At 48.3% G+C, this 23,713-nt stretch overlaps 2 protein-coding genes across 4 annotated transcripts in view; one reads left to right on the top strand and one right to left on the bottom strand.

The window, feature by feature from the left end:
- The window catches only part of LOC135901905 (uncharacterized), a 261,657-nt gene that overhangs the window by 229,881 nt on the left and 8,063 nt on the right, over positions 1–23,713 (top strand). For both annotated transcript variants that reach the window (XM_065431720.1, XM_065431722.1), the window contains 4 exons: positions 2,379–2,524; positions 5,668–5,749; positions 15,715–15,865; positions 17,025–17,271. In XM_065431720.1, coding sequence (XP_065287792.1) covers positions 2,379–2,524; positions 5,668–5,749; positions 15,715–15,865; positions 17,025–17,271 — 626 coding nt within the window. The remainder of the gene's footprint in view (positions 1–2,378; positions 2,525–5,667; positions 5,750–15,714; positions 15,866–17,024; positions 17,272–23,713) is intronic.
- LOC135901907 (uncharacterized) overlaps positions 12,658–23,713 on the bottom strand; it is a 368,968-nt gene continuing 357,912 nt past the window's right edge. The window contains exon 16 of one of the 2 annotated variants that reach the window (XM_065431728.2): positions 12,658–12,808. In XM_065431728.2, coding sequence (XP_065287800.1) covers positions 12,799–12,808 — 10 coding nt within the window. In that variant the 3' untranslated portion in view covers positions 12,658–12,798. Of the gene's footprint in view, positions 12,809–17,249; positions 17,438–23,713 lie in introns of those variants that run through there. The other variant, XM_065431725.2, reaches the window with a different exon arrangement.

Here is a 23,713-nt window from a genome sequence, read left to right on the forward strand (position 1 = left end):
AGAAGCGATTATTACAGCGGCGGCAACGTTCCTTTGCGTACCATGAAGAGGAGGGAAGCGAGAAGGGGGGGGGGGGGGGTAAAAGAGAAAGGAGGAGAGGGCAGCTAAAAGCAACGGGCATGGCGGATGCCGGCGGCTGCCGCTCTGTACGGCGGCAAAGCCAACGCCGCAACGCTGTGGAGGCGACGCTCATATATGGCCCTCCGGGTCTGCCCGGTTCGCTGCGGGTCCCGCTTTCGCTACGTTGAGCGCCCATACGTCGTCCTTGATGCACTTTGCTCCTTTCGGTTGTGTTTGCTGCATTCCTTACGCGCGATGCAGTGCAGCCGTCAGAGAGGAGCCCGACCGGCGTGTGTCGCTTCGCCTGGTGGCAGATTGTATACGACGTTTTCTGCGCTTCCGTTGTTGCCTTCGTTTGGCTATGTATTCGCGCTGTTCCCGCGAGTCTTATTATTGCAGGCCTCCTGCGCGTCGAGCCCATTTATTGCGTAGGAAGGCTCATTCAGCCGTGTCTCAGTGAGGGGGCTTGACGCCGAAAAAGAGGGAAATGTGCGCTTGAGAGGGGTGGGGGTGTGGGAGGGGTTGTAGGCGTCGGTAGTAGCCATGCGGACACCTGCTATTCGGTGCAAGCGGGCGTCAGCTGTCGCGCAAGGCCTTTATGTCGTTGACCAGCGGAGCTAACACAACAAAACTTTATTGGGTGCTCTGCCGTTTGATGAGTGGAAGGTGGAAGCAATGTATAGTGTGCTAGCTCAGCATGACCTGGCGTGACGCCGGTGGACAGTCAAAGCCGCAATCCCGCGTTCCGCGGAAAGAAGCGTGGAATCTCGTCGTTCGAAATGGCGCCTTCGCCGCTTTACGCGAAAGGCACGAAGTGTGTCACACGATGCGGATCTGCGTAACGTTCCTGCCGCAGCACTTGTGTCGTGCGATTGGCTTGATATTCCGTATCGTTTTTGCCGAATATATTGTGCTTGACATTTTGTTGATATTGTGGCAGAATTGCGAAGGCACTCCGAAAGTTCCTATAGTGTCAAAGCATTGCTTCATTCAAACTCAATTTGCCTATATAAGCGACAGGACATGCCCCTGTCGTTTCGTTCTTTTTCTTTTTTCTAAACCTAGGTGCGAAATATCAGCTGTGCAAAATGAAGGAATTATCTCCCCGGCCGCGAACCAAACTACAGTTTGCTGCGTGAAGGCTGGCTAACCTGTGCAGCTAATTCCGCATTTCGTAACGCGCCGGACACATCCGTTTAGCCAGCTAAAATGCCATCTCCGAAATCTACGGTCCAGCAACGCGTTTCATACCGAGTAACTCTGAGGCTCACGCTTACTTGAGTGCGATTTGCGCTACTCTCGCTAGGTGTCAAAGCGGTGCAGCGCGTGATAGGGTGGAATAGTGTCGCTTTAGCGATGCCGGTTATTATTATTATTATTACTGAGAATAAGCCAAGCCATTATCTACAGGGGAAAAACAATGAACATGCGGGTTTATTGAGTTTTTATCATATTCATTTTGCAAATAATTACCGCGCTTGGGAGGTCATGAAAAAATTAAATAGTTTCAAGTGGTCATTTCGCTGCCGCGACTCCAGCCCAGTGCTGTGTAGCCATCTAAGAACTTCACGAACTGCTCTGCAACTGGACCTAGAATCTGGCCAATGTCCTAATAGCACGTCTTTAGGAAGCCGTCGATTGTGGATTTACGAAACACAGAGAATACTAATATTTTGATGAGGGCTAGTTGGTTCATATTTAGAACTGAGGTTATTCAGCGCGAATAAAACAAGGACACCGAGTAACAAATACCACAGACGAGTGCTGTTCTACCACAATACCACAGACAAGTGCAGCCGGTCTGCGGTATTTGTTTCTTCGCGTCCTTCTTATATTCGCGCTGTTCAACCTCAGTTCTACTTGCTTCTACACAGGGAATAAGGCAGCTTCTGCCGTTCTCCCCCTTCCCTTTATCCTGCTGCAGAGACCAGACTAGAGGAGCCAACCTCAAGTCAGCCTCTCTGCGATTTCCCTTTTCCCGGCCCCTTCCCAAGTGTAGGGTAGCCAACCGGGCACGTCCTTGGTTAACCTCCCTACCTTTCCCTCTTCGTTTCTCTCTCTCTCTCTCTCTGCGATTTCATAAATAAATAGCACTCACTCTCTCTCTTCGCGCAACTGGCAGAAATTTCACCAATAGCTTGGCATCACTCTCGCTTCTACGAGCACACTGCATACAAGTTTACGCTCACCTATAGCATGTTGGGTTCTTGTCTCGTTTCGCTGGTAGTGCACGTATCTTTGCAAGCAGGTACCTGGACTTTTGCTGCGTTCCTTAATTGCAACGAGCCCCGCGCCTTCACTCGTTTCCTGTCGCGCAGGGATCTGCAAAGCCTGACGCAAGTCATCACGGGACTGGCCCCCACGCCTCCCGTTCGACTGAGAGTCGTGAACGCGTCCGGAGACGAGGTCGCAGGAGTCGACCTCGGCGATCCGCTCTACCTCAAGGTCGACATGGAGGACGAATGTGAGTAAAAAAATTTAAAAAAAAAGTTCATTTGCGCGCGCTCAGCCTTTTGCAAAACACTCTAGAATGCTCGGTTAATAGCACCGGCCAAGGATTCAACGATTGAACGAACGAACGCGCGGACGAATACTTCGAGCGTGTGATGCGGCAGCTGGTATATAACACGTGCTTTATGTTCTTAGGTAGGATAGGAAGGAAGGAAGGAAGGAAGGAAGGAAGGAAGGAAGGAAGGAAGGAAGGAAGGAAGGAAGGAAGGAAGGAAGGAAGGAAGGAAGGAAGGAATAACTTTGTTTAAAGGGGTTGGGATGAAAGGTTACGAGGTCGATGGGTGGGGCCCCAAGTCCAGGGCTCCAGTGGCTGTTGCCGCCTGCCTGACGTGATCCAAGAGCGGTAGCTGCACCTCCGAGTTAGAGCTGGCGAGTTGTGCCTCCCATTGCTCCAAAGTGTTCGATAATTGAAATTTACCTAAAAAGGTACTTAAATTTGGCAACATCTGCTTTCCATGTCAGTGTTAATATCGCCCACTGTTCCTCTGTCCCAATGGCAGGGGAAAATATGTGGGCAGCGAGGGAACGGGGTGGCTGCTCAGCTTTTACAAGAAGTAGGGGGTGATCAGTTCTTGCCCCGACGAAGACCAATTGCGAATTTTTCTGGTTAATCATGTACGAGCGGCAAAAAAGAGAAAGAAGGAAAGAAGAAAAATATCAAAAGAAAAACATTTGCTTCGTGGGTGATAACGTATCGAACGAGCATTTTTGGATTACGCCCCTATCAGAATGCGGCCGCTGCCAATGGCAGCCGAACCCGCGACATCGTGTTGAGCAACAGAACGTTTCAGCCGTTAGTGGACCGCAGAACTCGTATAAAAGAGAACGACAATTGCTTGAAAGCGCAAATTTCCTCTGCCGAGATCCGATCGACTGTTTCGGTTGCCTTACATTTATTTCCCCGTCTCGAGTAAAGATAAGCCGTCGACACTTATTGAACTTGAGTGCTCGTAGAATTGCTTGAAGAATACGACAAACCGCAGCGTTGCTTATTACAGCGGCAAGAAAGCAGAAAAGAAGAAGAAAACAGATAAAAAATAAATCAAACGCGTCAGTCCTGCGAATCCTGGCCAGAATCATTTTAGCCCTGCTTGAACAACGGCAGGAAGCAAGCCGGAGACACGCAAGAGCGGAGCACTGTGCGCGTATATTTATCTACGTTCGTTTTTCTTTTTCTTTTTCTACCCACGGGAACGAAAGCAAATAGGAGAAAGCAGGGAGTAAATCTGGCAAGCTGCTTTGGGTGCTGGATATCCTCATCCGCGGCGCGAAATCAAATTCCGCCTGGCCAACCCGCGTGGAAAACCGAGATATGCAAAACATTTGCGCGCGCTGGGCAGTCGAGGCAAGAACGATAAATTCTTTGCACAAGCGTCTTTCTCGCGCGCGCTGCACGAAGCGAGGCAAGAATTGAAAAAAGCTAAGAAAAAAAGCAAAGAAAGAAAGAAAGAAAGAAAGAAAGAACAGGAGGTCCCTGTTGGCGCAGATGGCGCGTGGTTTCGTCCCCGGAGGACCACAGTTCGCTGGTCCGTTATGAAAATATGCGAGGCAAATCCCCCAACGCGGTGCGCATTTTCGTTGCTTCTTTTTACCGGGCGATACTTACACTTTCTAAAATACTTTTCGTGGTCTGTCGCGTTTAGAAATAGTGGTCTGCCGGTTAGTTCAGTGCAGCGCGCAATTGACTGTAAGAAGTGCCGAGCGTTGCGAATGAAAGCATCGGCACAAGTTCGCAGTTTAATTATATTCTTCTATATCTGCACGTTCTTCAATACATTCCTGCACTCACACGGCACCGGCACATGCGATTGCCTGAAAAGTGGATCCTATTGATTTGATTTACAAATACTTTGGTCAATTTGATGTACTGTCCTGATTTGACAGAAGGCGGTTTTGAGAGGCCTTAGTTGAAACATCTTAGTTGAAATCAAGAAAAAGAAATGGGCATGGGCAGGACATGTAATGAGGAGGGAAGATAACCGATGGTCATTAAGGGTTACGGACTGGATCCCAAGGGAAGGGAAGCGTAGCAGGGGGCGGCAGAAAGTTAAGTGGGCGGATGAGATTAAGAAGTTTGCAGGCACGGCATGGCCACAATTAGTACATGACCGGGGTTGTTGGAGAAGTATGGGAGAGGCCTTTGCCCTGCAGTGGGCGTAACCAGGCTGATGATGATGATGGTGGTTCTGAAAGGCGCCACTATGGAGGGTTGCGGATTAAGTCTGACGACGGCGAGTTCCTGTGCCCTTATCATGTCCCATATCTTATCCTTAACTCCGTGCTCGGAATTAGTTTAGAACTTTTGATGCAAACAGGAATAAACGTCTCGACAAGTGGTTTTGTTGAAATAACAGCGCAACCATACAACGGCTAAGTTGCACAGAAGCGTCACTGGTTTTATGTTGAGCCCTCTGCAGGGACTCTAAGTCTAGTTTCCAGGCCATCCATGCCTTATTTGACTGGTATTGCGGGTTTGGACACTGCGAATTTTTTTTTTTAGACCGTTAGGATCGTGTGTGCTTCCCCTCTACCCTTTGTCCTCGTCGTCATGTACCTGGCTAGAGGAATGCACCTCAGGTCGAGCCATCTGTACAACACCCCCCCCCCCCTCCTTTCCTCCCCCGTATTTAATTGGCATAAATAATGAATTAGCTTGCTCCGCCCAACACGGCACTGGCACAGCTTGTTGGCTCATGAAGAAGTGAATTTGTACTGTTTACATACTTAGGCAAACACTATGTATAGAAGAGAAAGTATGTAACAGGTAATGTGCACACAACGGGAATTAAATTATTACCGTACCTGCCAACCTGTGTACTTTCGCACGGCGCTTCTATAAGCATCGACTGTCTCCGATCGAATGGCATCATTTACTATACTACTCCAACTTATTACAATATTTTTTTCTTGTATGTACTGTACTGTCCGTAGATCGTCTCGCTCATTCTTTTTTTATTCCATTACTGCCTGTGTGCTGGGGTGGCCACGTACGCCGCTCTTTACGTTTCCAAGTGACGATGGCATTGCTGAGAGACCACAAACTTTCTTTCTATCCCCGACCACGTCCTCATAGTATTTTCTTTCTTTTTATCCCAGCCGTGTTTGGGATCTTCGGGAGCTCTCTGACAGCCCGCAGCGGCGAAGGGTCGGAAACCATCCTGCTCCTGGACGACAAAGGGTAAGGCCGTCTGTTTTATTTGAAAGGTTTGGTGCATAGTAAAAAAAAATTACAGAAAGAGCACAAAATCGAAGCATGGAGCCGCGCGTGATGCGTGCACTTCAGCACATAGGGCTCCACATCCCGTGGCTTCACATTTGATATTACTCGTGTCATTCCGGAAGCCGCACAGAACCACCGGCGAATGGCTGAAATTCTTTTCGTGCAAAACCCCAGTTTAGAGTAGAATCGTATCAGAATCGGATCATAATCGGACGATTAGACAGGAATGTCAGAATCATCCATCACTGCAACAGCAGCTTACAAACATCAAAACTGTTATTGAAGGGAAAATGAGACATCCACCCGTTCGCAGCAATTGCTACAAAGGAAGCGTCACTGAGTAAATCTGGAGTAATCTACGTCAAAACTGTTATTCGTTGCATGCTTCCTTTCTGTTATGCCACCACGTGGCCTAACAGTGTGATGCGCTGTTAGGTCACGTCCTTGAGTTCTCAACTTCACCCTCGCGATATGGAAAGGCGAAAAAATTTAGGGAGAACCCATCCACGTTGACTATCCAAGTAGTATTCGAACGGCCGAAACGCGACATTTACAAAGCGCGCCGGCCTTCTCTCACGCGCTTCCCTCTGGAAACGCGGCGCCATCTGGCGGCACCGCCGTGAAATCCGCGCTTACCCAGTGGTTACATACATAGTGGCCGAAGCTGGCGTAAAGAACGTTCATTGAAAAGTAGCACACGCCCAGAGGCATCAGTGACACAAACCAAGTGCCAAATACGAAAGTTGGCCTCAAGGGGGTTCACTGAAGAGCAGCGTATGCCCTGTGCCACATACCCGCGGTGACGGATACCATTTTCAGACTCTTCGGAATCGGCCCAAATTTTTGTGTAGATTCGTTGCCGGAAAGAAGCTGGTCTTGCAATGTCAAGAGTGCTGTTCACTATAAAACAAAGCTTTGCCCACAACCGCCACTTGTGACAGATATCGTGTTCCTGCGAAAATAACAAATTTCGAGCCGGATATTTTCACCGTTGCTTATAGCGTTGCTGTAGAGCACGGCAATTTATGCCGCGTCTTAGTGACGCCGCAATGATTATCAAAGGGATGGCGTGACCGCGTACAATTCGGAGATCAGTAATACCGTAGAGGACAGAAACAACGCAGCGTGCATACTATCAACGAGCCAGATAATATTATTAGTGCTTACAAGAATTAATTTACGATCACGTGCCTTCAGATAGTTAGTCAAAGGTTGATAAACACTTTCGGAACACGCGAAAAGAAGGAAAGGAAAGAAAGTAACGCGGTATAAGCCGGCTGGGCCAATTAACGTACAAGAGGGCTCAGCGCAATACAGGCTTGCGTAGTGGCACAGCAGAGTGCTCAGGGGCATTAATTGCTGCTAGCCTAATTCGAGAAAGGGCCGTCACAGAAAGAGCGGTAGGGAGAAGCACTACGAAGCAAGCGCTACAACGGTAGCGTGCAAAATATGCCAGTCGATGGCTCGTGGCAACGTCGAAAAGAGCGAGAAAGGCGAGATCGCGCCAGAACGCGAAGCGGAGCGGCTTACTACATTTTGCTTGTCGCTGTGTGAGCCTCACTGGTCCGGTTCTGCCTGACAGCGAAACATCCTTGCTCTTTGTTTTCAATTCTGCGCATACACGCGGTGTAATTGACGTAGCGGAGCGTTGATGACTTTACTGGTCGGCAGAATATGACACTTATTCATTGTTTCTCGTCCACTGCAGTTTGCCGTCGTGTTGTCCTGTTGGTGATTATTTTTTTCTTAACGCGAATAGCTAGCTCTTTCGGCCGGTTTTGCGGTTGTTCGGATTCAGCAAGGAAAACGTCCGTTCGCTAGCTGTCTTGCTCATTCTTTCTCTCAATCTCTCTTTCGTTGGTTCTTTCGGGCTCTTCCCTTACATTGGCAATAATTGTCGATGGTTTTTCTGCGCAATATTTCTTTCTTTGGTTGGGTGGGCGTGCCATCGCGCGAGCAATAATTTATGGACCACAGTAACAGCGAAAATTTCGGTATTCTAGCAGCACGGTTGAGCACGACGTCTAGAAAAAAGTGCAAATCATTGCGCACTATGTTTTGTTTTTGTGTATTAATATGCAATGTAGCGAGTAATAATCGCTAGGCGAATCTGCGTGCTTAATTATTTTTATTCGCATGTAAATTACGGATCCCCGTAGCGAGAACAGTGGAACGCCTGCAAGCGCCACGACTGTACGTTCTCAGACGTTAAAAGGAGACTAGAAAAAAAATTATGTCGAGCAGTGTTTTGGTGCTACAGTACCATGTAAAACACTTCTCATCATAATAGGAGGGTTTTTCGGTTAGGGAAGAAATGAGGCAGGAATGACAGACGTACGGTAACGCAACCTTGAAGTTTCTGCACCGGTTCGTGGTGACAACCAATGATTTCGACGGCGTCTAATCGGGCGTAGTTATATATTTGTTATCAGTAAAAACTGATTACATTACAAGACAAATATGGAGATAAGGAGGGAGAGCAAAGGCAGAGAGGTCAACCAGATGAACGTCCGTGTTTGCTACCCTAAACTGGGCGGGTAAGGGAGATACAAGTACAAAAAGAAAAAGAAAGAAAAACGAAAAAGAAAACAGCACTTTGGATTCGTAGCGTCACAGTGACGCGTAGACCATGCGGTTTTGGCAACAAATTGAGAAATACGTAACTTCGGCCAACTTCCCTTGTACTATATCACCGTGAAACTGACGAAAACAGAGTTGAGAAAGAATACTTCATAGTCTAAATTGATTTAGCGAGGCTCTTTATGTCCCTCTACGAGAGGTGGTGCTCCTTTAAGACGTAACGATTCACATCCTTTCCAAATTGCGTGTCAGGAAGGAAGGAAGGAAGGAAGGAAGGAAGGAAGGAAGGAAGGAAGGAACGAAGGAAGGAAGGAGGAAAGGAAGGAAGGAAGGAAAAAGTGGAGAAGGAAAGGCAGGGAGGTTAACCAGTTTAGCTTAACCGGTTTGCTACGCTACACATGGGAGCGGGAGGGGGGATGAAAGATGGGGAGGAGAGAAGAATTCTAATTGTCACAAAGCTTCTGCTATGCAATGAACAGCGTCAATGATAGTGAGAGAGCATAAGCAGCGCTTAAGCAGGAAGCCTGCCTCACATCGCGACGTGATGCTGCTGCCGCTACTCGCGTTGCTGGGCTGGAAGGCTTTAAAGAAGGACACCGAATACCGGCGCCAGCTCGCTTTAATAAGCAGTTTTAGTTTAGCGTACGCAACTATAGCGTACGCTATACGCTATAATATAGCGCACGCTAAGCAGCGCACGTTTTCTACAATTTTAGTTGGCCGGCGATATCTTCGGATCTCAGAGGCCATATGCCGTCGTTGCGACTATTGCGGGGCTGTAGCGATAGGTGGCGCTGACATCTCGAACGTTTGTTTCGTTAGGCTTCGACTCGTTCGAAACGAGAAGCGATCTCGAAAACACCACGAGGTTATCCATAATACTCTGTCGTCGAAGCGGCCTGAGACTAAGCGAACGCCGTTTACACAGTCCTTTGCTACGAACGACGTGCATTTTACAAAAGAAACGCCAAATTCAATTCGAAGCGGGCAGCCGGGACCGCCGCCATGTTTCCCGCAAACTCCGCAAACCACGCAAAAACGCTAACTCGTTTGCGTTGCGTACGCCCGGTATACCCGCTATTTCGTTTAGCGCTCAGCGCATGCGCAGTGACGACCCGCTATTTTTTAGCGTACGCTATACTAAAACTGTCTAATAATGGCAGGCTCGCTCGCGCGCGTTGGCGTCGGGCACAAGATGGGCCCGAGAGCCGCTCGCGTAAAGATGACCTAATTGCGGATCATGCGGGCGCACCGCGCAAGGACCGTCGAAAGCAGCAACCAGCCAGCACGCCAGTGAGGACGACGATGCTCCAGGGAAGAGGGAAAGGGAAAAGGGGGGGGGGAAGAACATCCGGTGCACTCCAAGCTGGCGACCCCTGGCGGTGAGAAAAAGAGGAGATTATAAGAAACACTCTCAAAAAACGACAAGAACGGAGAACGTTACAATCGGCGCACGGGCCTGCCTGGCTCCCCGCCCCGTCTTGGCGTTCGCGATGCCTGCGGGAATGCTCGGAATTCGGGGCAGGGCTGAACATCGAATCCCTTTACGCCGTGCCATGTCGTCTCTTCCTCTCTCTCTCTACCACCTCTCTCTCTCTCTCTCTCTCATCGCTGTCGGCACGTGGCGTTCGAGCGGTTCTCTCTTTGCTCTCCCCAGTCGTGTGCCCGGGAGCGACGTGAGAGCCGACGCTCGCGTTCGCAGCGTGCTCTCTTCAGCGACGGGAGCCGTATGGAGCAAGAAGAAAGGATGAGGAGGGGGAGGGGGGGGGGGGGTTTGCTATCCTGTCACGGCCGGCGTACAGCCAGGCACCGCCGCAGGCCACGCTGCCTCTCCGCCCGCCGCTTCGAAGCGGCTAGGCAGCCTCGTATATTATATCCCTCTCCGTGCCCCCGCCGGTATTAATAACGCGCTCATCGTGTACTTCTCGTGCGCGCCCTGGTCGCTGTCACGTGATGACGTTGCGCTTGTCAGGGATCCGTCAAGGGGGAGTTTAACCTCTTCCCCGTCGTGTTCCAGCTCCGGGGCGCGCATGCAAAACGTGCCCCACTTCGCCCCGTTCGTGGTGCACTACGCAGTGCCTGGCGGTCGCAATGTTTGTTTTGCCCGGATTCCTGTACGGTGTTTGCCTGCCGCTCGCCGCGTCGGTGATGACGTGCTGCGAGAGGCCGGGCCGCGCGTCGAGGAAAGACGATCGTGCGCAGAATGCTTCTTTGTATTTATCCGCGCGAGTTCTGGGCCTATAGCCCGTGGCACTCACCGCCTGGGAAGAGGGGGGCAATCATCGTCTAGTAGAAGACGTAGCCCAAAGTGTCGTGCGCAGCAGCGTGCGCTTGATAAAGGAAGCTGTGCTTTTTTGGAGCCGGTAGCATCGTGTTGAGCGCCAGCAGCAAACGGCGGCCGCGTTCTCGGTTTCCCTGCGTCGTGTCTCGATGCCCATCCAAGGGGAGCGAAGTGAGGTGGTACGAAACGGAAATATAAAGTAATTTATATTGCTGGGTTGCTCCTTCGGCGAGTAATTTACAATTCCTCGCCGGAGAAGCGTCGACTTAGCAACTGTCCTCGGTTCGGTGGGCGGCGTTCTCCTCGTTTGTGTGAGTGAAGCTAAACGTGACACTGGTATGACAAAAAGTTAATTCGCGTTCGTGGGTAAACGAGCACTGCAGAAGCCCATATTCTCTCATCATATATCGGGTGTTGCGCCCCAAATCGGCAGTCCGCATTCTTTGCGTGCTTCACCCGAAGCAGCCCCATTCACCAGCGTCCGGACGGCGACAGGAGTGCCCGACACCGACTGTGACGGGACAGCAGGCGTCCCAGTAGGCGATGCGCATTCTTTGGGTGTTTCCCCACAAGGCAGCGGCGCTGCTCAGACGGCGAAAGCACGCCCGACGACCCCCTCTGTGACGGCCAAACAAGCGTCATACTTAGAAACGGCCGCGTTCGCTGCCCTCCGTGCAGGCGGTAACGAGCGTGACTGTAATTGTGTTGGGTCTTGGAATTGGTTTATTTTCAAATCAGAGATGGATGAGGATGTGGTAGTGGTTTGCTGAGTGACCTCTTCGGTTCGTAACTACGATATATTCTGATTTTTCCGGTGAGATGGAAAGACCAATTTGTTTGAGAAGGGAGTGAACGACGTTGATCGCTTGTTGTATTGCGTATTCGATGTCGCCTGGAGACCTTGCATCTGCCCAGAGTGTAATGTCGTCTGCGTGTTTCGTGGAAGAAGCGCGAACGAAATCTGTTTCCAGATTGCCTCGTCCTTGCTACGAAGGTTGCACATCAGAGGCGGAGTTCTGTGAAGTGTACGGCGCCTCTTTATTGGCCGGAAGAAGATTATCGGATTCCCATGTGTGGAGAACTAGGGAAGAAGAAGGTTTCATAAAGGGGTGCGGGGTGCCGAGGTGTCCTGACGTCTGCAGACATGTGTGAGGTCTGACTACAACCTGACGACTTGTTTCAATATGTATATAAAGTAAAATACACTTTTTTTTTTCGCTCCTACTCCCGGACGTACTCATCCATATGGCACGAAGGGATTGCTTGCCTAAACGCTACCCCGAGTCTCAACACGGCTTAGCCAAAGAGTAAATACTAGAGAAGACGGGCTGACTTCGGCGAATTCTTTCAATTCACGTTTCCGTGCGACCAGAAAACGACCCTCCCTTTGGCGAAAGGCAAGATCATGAGATTGAACACTGATTCTTCTTCGCCCGCTGATCGTAACTTGCACACACGGTAGGCTACGCCAATCATAATGTCAGTGCCAATAGCAAAGAGATGTTAGCAATGAAGAAAGACAGATGCTTAGACAGCTTTGGCCTTCTTAGGTCATTCACTGCACCAAGAAGTACGGCGACGATGACGACGGCTTATAACTACATGTCGTAGACTGCTATCAAACACCAAGTTTTATGCGACGCAAAGTTGACAATGACTGTTTCGCTGAAAGCTGTGTTGAGCAACCACGCTTCACTCGGCCTGGAATTAGCCCACTCTTTATCAATTGCATAACTTTTTATCCTTTCTTGCTCTCTTCAGCCAAACAATATAAATTTATCTCGCGTCATTTATCTTGCGTCGTCATAGTGGCTGCCCTGATTGTTGCAGACACAACAGTATCGATTTCCCACAAGCCATCCAAATGCAAGCTCAATACACAGTCGATTACCGTTAGCCAGACCTTTGGTTAATCCGACTTTCAGCCCAACTTTGACAAAAGGTAAGCGTCCGAAAAAAAAGAAAGAAGAACGCACATTGCCACCCAAGAAGAGAGAGCGTAAACTTTATTTTCAAATCAATAAGATTCGAGTCCGGCGTCCTTTTAGTGGGTCTGGGCACCCCATCACGGACGCGGTTCCGAGGCTTTGTCTCGAAGCGGCTTCCTCGGCTCGCTGGACGTGGCTGCTACCCAAGGAAAACTCGTTTATTTCGACCTGGAAAGCATGCCGCTTCAGTTAATTCGGCCCTTGCCCCCCCAGGCGCGTAGCAGCTACTAAAAGCTTGAAAAAAAAAGTTCAGCGGAATATGCTACTGCTTCCTTATGCGTGAAGCTGTTTTATCTAAGCTTTTTTTAACTTTTAGTGGCCGATGTTCCTTTCACCCGTAAAGCCATTCTTTCGCACTTGTTTCCTGTTGTGTCACGCTGAATGAGCTTTGAAACATGTCTGCACTTTTCGCCTCACGTTGGTTTACTAACGCTTTAAGAGCAAGAAACAAATATACATTAGACTATTTCAAGCAATAAAAAAAGAATTAATTAATTTTGGAGCCGTTTGTTAATTCGACCAAACCTTGCAGTCCTACAAGAGTCGAATTACCGGGAGTCGACTGTATTGGAGTAACGAAGCTATCAGCAATATATAACATATCGCTACTGTTGTTGTAGTAGTGAGAAATGAGTGGGTCAAAGCGAAAAGTGGCGCACCAGAATGATTGCTTTCGCTCTATTCCGTTCCTTTCTTATCTCATCAGACGCTCATATATGTATACGGCCGGCTGACCCTGGCGATAGCGCAGGCGGAGCGCTTCTCAGGCCATTCACAAAGCGCGATAACGATGGTACAGAATAGTTACGTTATCCTCGGTCTCGTATCAAGACATGCGCGCGAGCACCACTGATCCAGGGGCTGTGTGACGTCAGCTCGGCAGCGTCACAATGCTCATTTGCTTGCACCTCTCATCACCGCGCTGTTGTCTTCTGAGCAACACAGGCGAGGCGGTTCAAGAGCGCCGGTTGCACCAGCTGTCGTAACCGGGCGTGCCTCCACGTTGGAGTGTCAAGGTCGAGCTCGCGCTAAAAAAGCATCAGCAATGATCCCACGAATCGGACACTGTAGCGCTGCTAGCACCAGCATGTCGAGGCAGAGCCGTTTTTTATTTTTTATTTAATAATATGAGAATGCGGCGGGCCAATGAAATTTACTTACATGCACCAACGTGTTTGTAATATGCGTTCTGAACACGCTGACGGTGTTTTCTGCGATGCGATTTCCTAGCAGTATAGGATATCCGGATTCTCGGTGGAAAATATTTTCCTAAGTTTAGGTCGCTTAAAGAACAGCAAAAGTCGGGGACTCGCTAACTGTGCGCTATAAAGTCGAGGCCCCATTCGCGCCTTGTCGAGTGCTTCGAAAGCTGCTATGACGTTAAATATGTTACGCCGTTAACGAACTTGCTTAGCAAAGAAGCTTGTAGTGTACACCTACCGAGCAAGTTCACGCGACGAGGTTTTAGTAAGTGAAGCGTCTGCAGCAGTTTCTTTCGTATCTGGCGCAGCATGCCTTGGGTTGCGCAGGTACACAGCGGCAGCGGGTACTGCACCGAACTACTGTCGCGAGGACACGCTTTGGACGTACCCGACGTGTCGAGAGACGTCGCTCGCGCAATTTTTGCGCTCATAGAGATCGGGGAGCCTCTCGGGGCTGCATGCCTGCACGTGCGCACTTCAACACGGAGATGAGTGCAAACGTGCTCCGCTGTTTGTTTTGTCTTTTTTCGGGCGTCCGCACTCAAATCGCGGAACTTACGGTGACATCGCGCGGCGACGAAGAGGGCCTCTTTTGTCTATGTAACTTCCGTACATTTCTGCGCTGGTGGTGACGTTGACAGCAATTGTGCGGCATCGCGGCACGGCGTAGGCCGAACTTTGGCCCAACGCGAGCGAGGCCGAGCGATGTTTTAAGCACCACTTCTCCCCACTTATAGGTGCTGTCGATGGGAAACAAGCTTCACATTCTCTGTGCTTTGCGAGCTCGAAATCTAGCGGGGTGTCTTTTTTTTTTCTTTCTTTTGTAAGCGTCCTCCTGCTGGTAACGGCGCGTGACTATGAAGAGTGATCGTTGTAGATTATGTGTGGTGTAGTGGGCCCGCGCGAGCCTAGCACTAATTAGAGTTCTTGCTTTGCCTGCTGGGCTGTTTGCTGTTCGACAGACCTTCTGCGCGGTGTGTGTAGTGAATGCCGCCGCGGACCTACGCAAATTTGTCGCTGCTGGTCGTGCTGCCCTCTCTCTCTCTCTCTCTCTCTCTCTCTGCAAAGGATGTGGCGCTACTGTTGATTGGTAGGCTTGGCTCATAAGTGCGGCGAGTGTCTTTCGATCGAACACCATCCGCAACGATGGTGGGGACATCTCGTGGCACTGCGCTTAACCAAAGCGCGCTTCCTGAAGCACAAGGCACCAGAATTTCTTTGTCGAGTTTGCCCGACCTAAAAGGCTCCCTAGAGGACGATATGTATATATGTTGGTCGGGAATCTGGCTTATATATGTGCCTTTGCCTAGGTAATATTGAGAACAACGCGTTGTGCTCTGTTTAACGGCCGCTAGAACTTTTGTCCAAACGGGATCATAGCGGGAACGAAGTCGATCATAGTCTGAGAACCAAGCGTCAGTTCTTTTATCGTTAATAGTTGGCCCGTGTCAATGAGGCTTAAGTAACCTAAGATTTCCCCTTTAGACCTTCTTTCTCGGTTTTGCCGACATGGGTCGGGCAAACGCGAGAAATAAGGACTCGTGGAGAAGGCTTCACGACGATATGGACCTCCGTATTCTAGAAGATTCCTTATTTCCAGAAAGTGGGTCGTAGCGCCGCCCTAACCATTGAAATTATCACTGCGCCTTGCCGATATTCTACAATTCAAGGCGAACGTATCTAGTGTGCGCATGCGCACCTCTGCTAGTTCGCATTACTAATCTTTCTCTCTTTAAAGCCTGTCTTTAGGTCTTTAATGCAGGCTGGATGCGATGTATATGTTGCTTGTCTGTTGCGCTCGTCTCTGTTGTGGTGTCTTCGATTCAACGGTGACGCATTTCGTTTTTCCTTTCATTTTTTTTCCCCCTGCAGCTGCCCCGTAGAGCCTGCCGTATTCCAAGGCTTCGAGCGAGCTCCGGGCTCAAAGTCACTCATGGCCCCGTTCCAGGCGTTCCGCTTTGCGTCAGACAGTACTGTCAAGTTCCAGATGACCGTGTCCTTCTGCCTGGACGTCTGCCCACCGGTGCGTCTTGACTTTGCTTATCTGAAAACTAAATTCACTAGTATGCTTCTAAGCTTTTTTTTTTTGTCCTATTGTTTAGCCGATGGATTGATCGGTCAGTAAACCAACGCCCCAGCCATTCATTCGTTTATTCATTCATCATTCACCCAGTCAGACAGTATTTATTTGCCCGAAGGCGCATATTCCGAGTATAAGCAAGAAGGCGTGTCAACCAAAGTCGACGAGAAAGAAGGCAAGGTCGACGTACATGGTATATTTACTTATATACACTAAAATAGGGTAATTTAACATGACGGAATGTTACATTATTGCATACTGTTCTATTACTCGCTTTATTTTCTTCGTTGCACATCACATTTTATTCCCGACCCTCTACGTCTTTCATTAACGTCGAACTTTGTCATTCGCTCATCTTTTTTCCTTTTTTTTCTTGCGCGCGCGTGTACGTCGACGTTGTCTACATTCGCATCGACAGTGGTTGACCAGCCTTCTTTTTTTCCTTCTACACAATAAAGCCAGGTGGGCTGATGACGGAGATAGTACGGTCTATGGTGCAATGCGTTTAATTTTCCACTATACTGGCGCTAATTACGCTCGTGTCGTTAACGTTATCTACTCTGAAACTAATTCTCGCTGGTTCGTTTGTCGAGACCTACATTTTGATAGTTTTACGACTCGCTATACGACGCTTTCTATCTCTCTCTCTCTAGCATATAGTAATAGGCCAGATAATAATCTACATCCAAGGTACGCCAAACCCTTGTGAAGTCGCCAACGAAGATCTTGCAGTGAAAACACGAATCAACAACACCAGCTATAAACGACTGCACAGATGTTCTAGAATTGTGCGATTTGCATGTTGCCGATATATCGCCCCCTCACTATGCGTAGGCTACGTTTGATTTATGTCACGTTTTTGATTCCTCCGATATCTTTCTTGCTACCCTGCCTACGCTCTTTCGTTCTGTCTCTAACTTTTTAGACGATACATCTTTTTTTTTAAATGTTTACAATAACCGGACCCTCAGCAGCCATTTCGGCGCTCTTCCCAGGATGTCGTCATTCAATAAAACAACAACGACGGAGGAGCAGCGCGGCATTCTACGTTTTACTCAATTTTGTTATTCTCTGTCTCTCTCTCCCTCCTTCACCCTCACAGCCCAAATGTCCAGGCGGCGGCGGCACGGAGGACCAGCAACAGATGCAGCACCAGCAGCACCTGTCGACCGAAAGCCGCGCCGGCCGCAGGCGGCGCTCGGCCAGCGCCGACACGCACGCGCTGGACCTCCAGACCGGTGACGTGGTCACTGACGTCACCATGGAGACGGCGCTGTTCGTCGTCCACAACCTGACGCCCTCGCCGCAGGCCTCCTCCGACACCGAGCACGCTGGGAGGGACGCCCGAGGTGAGCCTTCCGTCCAGACTCGGCGAAGGGGGTCTTCACCGCATCGCGAGCCTTTTTTTCGGAAGCCCGCCGCCGCGATCGTGGCGCCCCCAACCGTCGGCACTGGTCACGTGACTGAAGGGCTAACTGTCACCGCCGTGCGTTAGCAGGCAGGCTCTTTTCGTTTCTGTTGAATAAACGTCGATGCCACAAGACAATGGTCTAATTCATTGGCGCCGCTGATGTCGGTGCAGATATTCCTTACAAGTTTAGATTCAGATTTAGAACTGTACACACTAGCTTCCCTCTCTTTTCACCTAATTTTTTCCTGTGTGTAACATGCTATTTAATGTACAACCGTTGAGTGAAAATATAATACCTCTAGTTGAACTAGAAACACTTTGTGGAACGTTACCCGACTCTTGAAACTACATGCAGGGAATACATATGCCTCAGTTGGCAATTTCTAGATCTTTTGTTACGGATCTAAGGGAAACACTTTTGTAAAAAAAATAATAATAAAAGAAAAATTCAGCATACCTTTTGCCCCCATGATAGCTGTCATGGATAGAGTAAATGTATAATGCGATGATAGTTTGGAATAAAACGAAAGCTTGCACGAGCCTAGAATCGTCTGTAGTATCGGCATAAACTATGCTCATATCGCTAGGTCTGTCCTTGAACATCAAACCGTCTTGTGCGCGGAAACGCTGCCCCAAGAATGCAAGTGCTTGAAATTCCGTTCAAGCAACTGCGAAAGGAAGACCACATATTCTTGTACTTGCTACGTGAATTGGTTCAAGACGACAGGAGCGGGAGAAGGCGCTCTTTCCTTTCTTGCTGATTTAATGCACGAAAGGTATTCGTAAGTAAATAAAGAAAAGTCTTTAAATGTCGCAAGAACAGTAGAAGGCCTCAAGGAAAATTACACTTCATAGTAAATCTCGCTCAGGAGATTCATTATTCTCTTCACTGCAACCGTTGAAAGTCAGAGGCGCACACGTTAGCAGACTCTGAACACATTTGCTTTTTTAATCGCCGCAAGCATGAAAGGCAGTTTGCGCGTCGTAGTTTCGTGCCGTTTGCTTAGCGGATTAGCATAAGCAGGTCATCGCTTAAGTGCGCATAGCTGAGCATAAACAGAAAACAGCACAACTACTTTTCTTTTTTACCGCTCCACGCTTGTGCAATACAGCGAGAACGTTAGTTCTCTCGTGTAGTAGCACTGTGTATCCTTTGCGCAGGTGCTGCAGGTTAGCGCAGTATCAATAATGAGGACCTGCAGAAGTTCATTCGCTCGTAATCGTCGTCACTCATTAGCTGTTTGTTGCGCGCTCATCCGCAATTTTCGCATTTTCTTTTTTGCCGGTCATCTTAGCGAACACATCAGGCGTTGCTCCATGCTCACCGGACCGTCGAGAGATTCCGGATTACGTGTTTTTATGTGTACCGCTTAGTAATTAAATACGAACGACACTTTACAAAGTCTTCGGGCACTCGCGCCGAACAAACCTACAGAGAACAAAAACACGTGAGTAGAAACGCGCAGATGGTATTAGTGCTTACGGAGCATGCAAAGTAAGTACGCCCTCATTAACTTCGGTGTGGTGATATCACCACTGGCAACAAAGGTCGGAGGGTTAACAGTGGACATGACGAAGCTTGAATGGTGCCTCTATTCTCCGACCCTATGAGTATAAATAAGTGTTGACACTAACAAACAAAGCTTTATGATGTTGGGAACTCAAACAACGAAGAGACAGATGGGCTCGGAAGCCGCTGCTCTACAAGCCGGATTAAGCAATGAGGTTGCTTGTTCTATGTAAACACTTCGGAAAGCGTTGCCTTCATTAAATAGCAAATAACAGCACCTTGTCTTTTCTAACTAGTGTCTAACTAGCAGCCGCATTCCGTCATAATTTGTCTGCCAGTTAGAGTTAACCCTCCACAATCGTAAACACAACGCCCAGGAAAGAAAAAAGAAGAAAAGATATCGGGTAACATCGACCAGTATTTTCGATATCCATGCGCACTTCTGATGTAAAGATTAGCTGCCAGGCCCCTTCACGAAAAACGCGGCGGACAGCAGTGCTCCAAAAAGATTTCGCTGCGTAGCCCTTTCAAAAAGGTCGTCAAGAAAATTTAGGCGTGTATATCCAAAGCCTCGAGTGTGTTTGTCCCATCGAAACAATTAATAAATAACAAGAATTGCAATAAATAAAAGATAACATCGATAACAACAGGAAGTTTCTTCCCCTTTTCTATGAACTATCGATTTCAGATCGAAGGAATGGTAACATTTATTCAATTATTGAATGAGCGCATTAGGGGCTTCGCTTAATTGACTATGTTTTTTTTTCCTGCAGCACTCGGAAGTCAATGAGGCGGATGACCTGGAATAATGCACGCATTTCCCGCAATCTTCGTAAGAGGTAGTAGCGTCGGAACTGGAGTTTTTTTTTTAGTACGGTCATGTATGTAATGGGAAAAAAAATTTTGCAACTATCATAAACACGTCACAGGGCTTCTAACCGAGCTTTATTTTGCACTATACTGAATCCACATGACGATGGTATACGAGACTTACTTGTCATCCACCAGGCAGCAGCACAGAGCTACTAAGCTAACCACAATTCAGCAGTTGTAGGAATCAAATATTGTCGTATTAGATTTGGCGTATCAAAGAAAAGCAAGACACATGGCACAGCGGTAGAGCGCCGAAAACTGTGCATCCTGGGTTCGATCCGAAGACCACGGAACGAAATTTTCTTTCTCTGCAGCTCCAATTTGTTTTTTTTTTTTATCTGAAGAGCTCCGATTGGTCTCCCTTGCAGCCGGTTTTCAAGGTTATTTTTCCTATTTCATGAATTTGCCTCCACCTGGCGGATAACATGAATTCCATGAATTTTTCATGAATTGGCCTCCGCCTAGCGAACTTTGCCACATGACAATGATGTAACGACCTTGCCTGGTGGTCCGTGATGGAGGAGACATCGCCTGGATTTGCCAGTCTGGACAGGTCGCTATCGTGCAAGGATACGGGGTTATCACCCCGTATCACCACGTCTCTTCTCGCAATCGGACATGAATTCAACGCGCACTTGTACACCAGTTTGCCGGCGTTATCGGCGTTAAACATCTGCGGGGCACTTCATGCAGGCCGCGTCGCGGTGGTCTCATAATTTGTCGCGCGCACAAGTTCCACGTTCGGTTTGTCACGAACGGGTATAGAACATAAATTACCACCAACGGGCGTCTCACTTGTTTTCTGTACAGGAATGCTGCCCCCGTCAGAATTCACACTCCGCACACGCGTGTCTGTGTGGACGTCAATTCCCGCGTGGTAGCGATATCACTGCTCCCTTTCGCTGCACCCTCGCAATCAGCACGGGCGCAAGAGCTATATATTTTTTTTTTAGTCAGCATTGATTTAGACACAGTGAAGGTCTTGGATGGCAAGGCTAAAGGCAGTGACGATGACACTGACAGTGACATTTGACGATGTCTCCCATTTTTTAAAATCATTTATCGATTTTACATCACCGCTGCCCTTAGCGACCTGCAGTAAAAAAAATACAATATAGAAAGAACAATTCAAGCGCAGTAAGAAATGCATATGAGACCAGAACGTCAGACATATACAACAGTGGCTTCGCCACGAAGTCGAGGAATTGTCTCGAGATGGCGACCTGTACAGTTTTAAGATTACACATTTCGTCAACCTAATCTTGGCGACATTCCGCAAGCGACACTTTGGTAATTAAACACTGACCGCACTAGACGAGCATAAATATATATCTAGATTATAAGTAATCTATGCAGTTTTCGCACTCTTCAAATTTAATCTTAATTTAATGGCCGGTTGGGGCGTGTCTACGAAAATTCGCCCGAGGAGACAAATCGAAACGGATCATCGATTAGTGAAATTTTCGAATGAAATAGGACTGTTCAGAAAACTGTGGTTTCCAATATCAAATCCAAGACCGAATATTTCCTTCAAACAAATAAAGAAATCAAGAACACGCCGCCTCAGTGCGCACATAGTTCATTGCACGAAATGTTTCGCCTGAATTGATGTAACAAATCTGCAGGCAACCTAAGGATAAAAAATTTTTGATCAGTTAACTAGCTGTAAAATCACTAGGAAACATAATAAAAAAAATGAACGAGATCCAACGCATATGCTTGAATCCATGTGAAGCGAATCTTTAGTGCACGGTTAATTAAATGCTCTACAACAAACGGCGATTAATACGGTTATGTCTATTTTCATCCTACGCAGCCTGTATGGGCCGCGTGTAATCTAATGTGTTGTCTATGTTTATCACCGCGAAGGTCACAACTTTAATCACGCGCAATTTTTACGTTTACGCAATACAGCGCTCGTAAGCTATTCCGGAACACAAACACCAAAGCAGCCAACTGCGACGCCTAGGCAGCCATGTTACGACTACGAAGGTAACGCATATCATGCTTCCTGACGAAAGAACGGCGAAAGCAGGCCCACAAAGAAGTACCGACTCATATCTAGCCGCATTTTAGTATTGTGTACTTTTGGCGTCACAGTGGCACATAGCCGTTCGAGAGGATTGGCTAATAATGCGCACATAAGAGATCGTATACAGTGGCTTCGCTTTAAAAAGCCGCTCGATTCGGATTCTAACTTTCGAATGTCCCCGCACGCTTAACTGAAAATTCGGGAAACCACTGACGAGTGAGTGAGAGAGAGAGAGAGAGAGAGAGAGAGAGAGAGAGGAGGGGGGGGTAGCCCGGGCGGTTAGTGACAAGACGAAACACGCAAGAAATCGCTGGCAAAAAGCAGAGCCGCCAAGCTAGGAAAAGGAATGGGTAAGAGCGAGTCTCACTCTGTCACGGGAAGGGTCATGCATTATTCAGTTCAACCAGCGCAGTGCGCTATATAGGCTTCGACCGGGAACCACCAAGACGCGCGCTCTTTCTCACCCTCCTCACCCTCGCCACCTTCGCCCGTTCCCGACGCGCAAACACACAAGCACGAACGAACAGGCCTACACATAGTGCAGGCGAAGCCGCGCGAACGGTCGTCTCATTTATATCGGTTTCGCCCGTCGAGAGAGAGAAAACGAAAAGAGAGAAAAAAAGCAAGCGCGCTGGCCGAAGGAAGAAAACGGCTGAGAAAGGCGAGCCCCGAAGATTTAGATGCAATGCGGGCAGAGAAAGCATGGCCATGCTCCGCGTAACCAAAGCGGACTCCGCCATCCATCTGCAGCACCACCAACAGCGGTACCGTCTTCCAGTCCCTCGCGGCGTACAGGCTTCGGAGGAGGGAAAACAAACAAACAAACAAACAAACAAACAAACAAACAAACAAACAAACAAACAAACAAACGAAGGGAACATCAAATGACAACAAAACAAAGCAGAAGATAGAGTTCAGTACGTGTATTGTCGTTTCACCATTGAGGTGTTTCATGGTTTTCAGCGCGGCCTCCTGATGTAATTTTTTGTCAGTCTTTCTTTTTCCGCAATAATGACTTCAGTGGGTGCACTTCAAACGCAGTTTATACGGTTCACGAGCGACGACTGCAGAGACCGACAGCGCGTATAACACGTCATTGAGAAATGTGCGCAGAAAAAAAATTGCTGTAGAAAATTGCGTAAATTTACTCCCTTCTGAGCGTAAATGCCCTGCATGAAGTGACTCGTTTGCTTCACCACTGCTGAGGCGTAGCCGCATGTCGTCTGTAAGAGACAGCGGTCTGATACTACTGCACTGCCGCAGCTTACACTGATGGCGGAGTAGAGAAAGCATGTCGTTTACAAAAGGATATGAAGAACACTTGAAAATGTTTGTTCAAGCTACAAAGACTAAACTTTATTGTCGCTTTAATGTACACACAATGGGATGAAGGAATACGTGACTATATTAAAAGTGAGCTGTTCATTTTGAACAAAGTTGTGTGTGGTGTTGTTCCTTTTCTAGTCCGTACTTCAAATACAGCCTCGCGTCTTTTAACGAGCAAGGAAATGTGAGGCAGCTAGCCCAGGAACAAGTAGAAATACAGTCGAACCCCACTATAACAAACACGGATATAATGAGATACCGGATGTAACGAAATAAATACAAGATTCCTGCACATTTTTCGCCTCTTTCGGCATGTATGCTTGCAATGAATATCGGACGTAACGAATAGAATTTTATGCAGTTTGCGACTTCGTTATAACGAGGAACACGTGACCAAAATCTCCGCGTAAGAAACTATAGGGTTCCTTCCCCGAAGTATCGTCGCCACGAAGTGTTCTGAAATTGTTTTCGTCTATATGAAGGGGTATGTTTATAAGGAATATCGGTTATTACGAAGGTGATTTCATGCAAGTTGTGACTACGTTATAGCGAGGAATGCCTGACTTCCAAGCCCCGGAGAGGAAACAACAGGTTTGTCTACCCGAAGTTCTCGTCGCCCCAAGGTGCTGGTAAACTTTG

Source organism: Dermacentor albipictus, chromosome 9 (genome assembly GCF_038994185.2).
Source record: "Dermacentor albipictus isolate Rhodes 1998 colony chromosome 9, USDA_Dalb.pri_finalv2, whole genome shotgun sequence".
NCBI lineage: Eukaryota > Metazoa > Arthropoda > Arachnida > Ixodida > Ixodidae > Dermacentor > Dermacentor albipictus.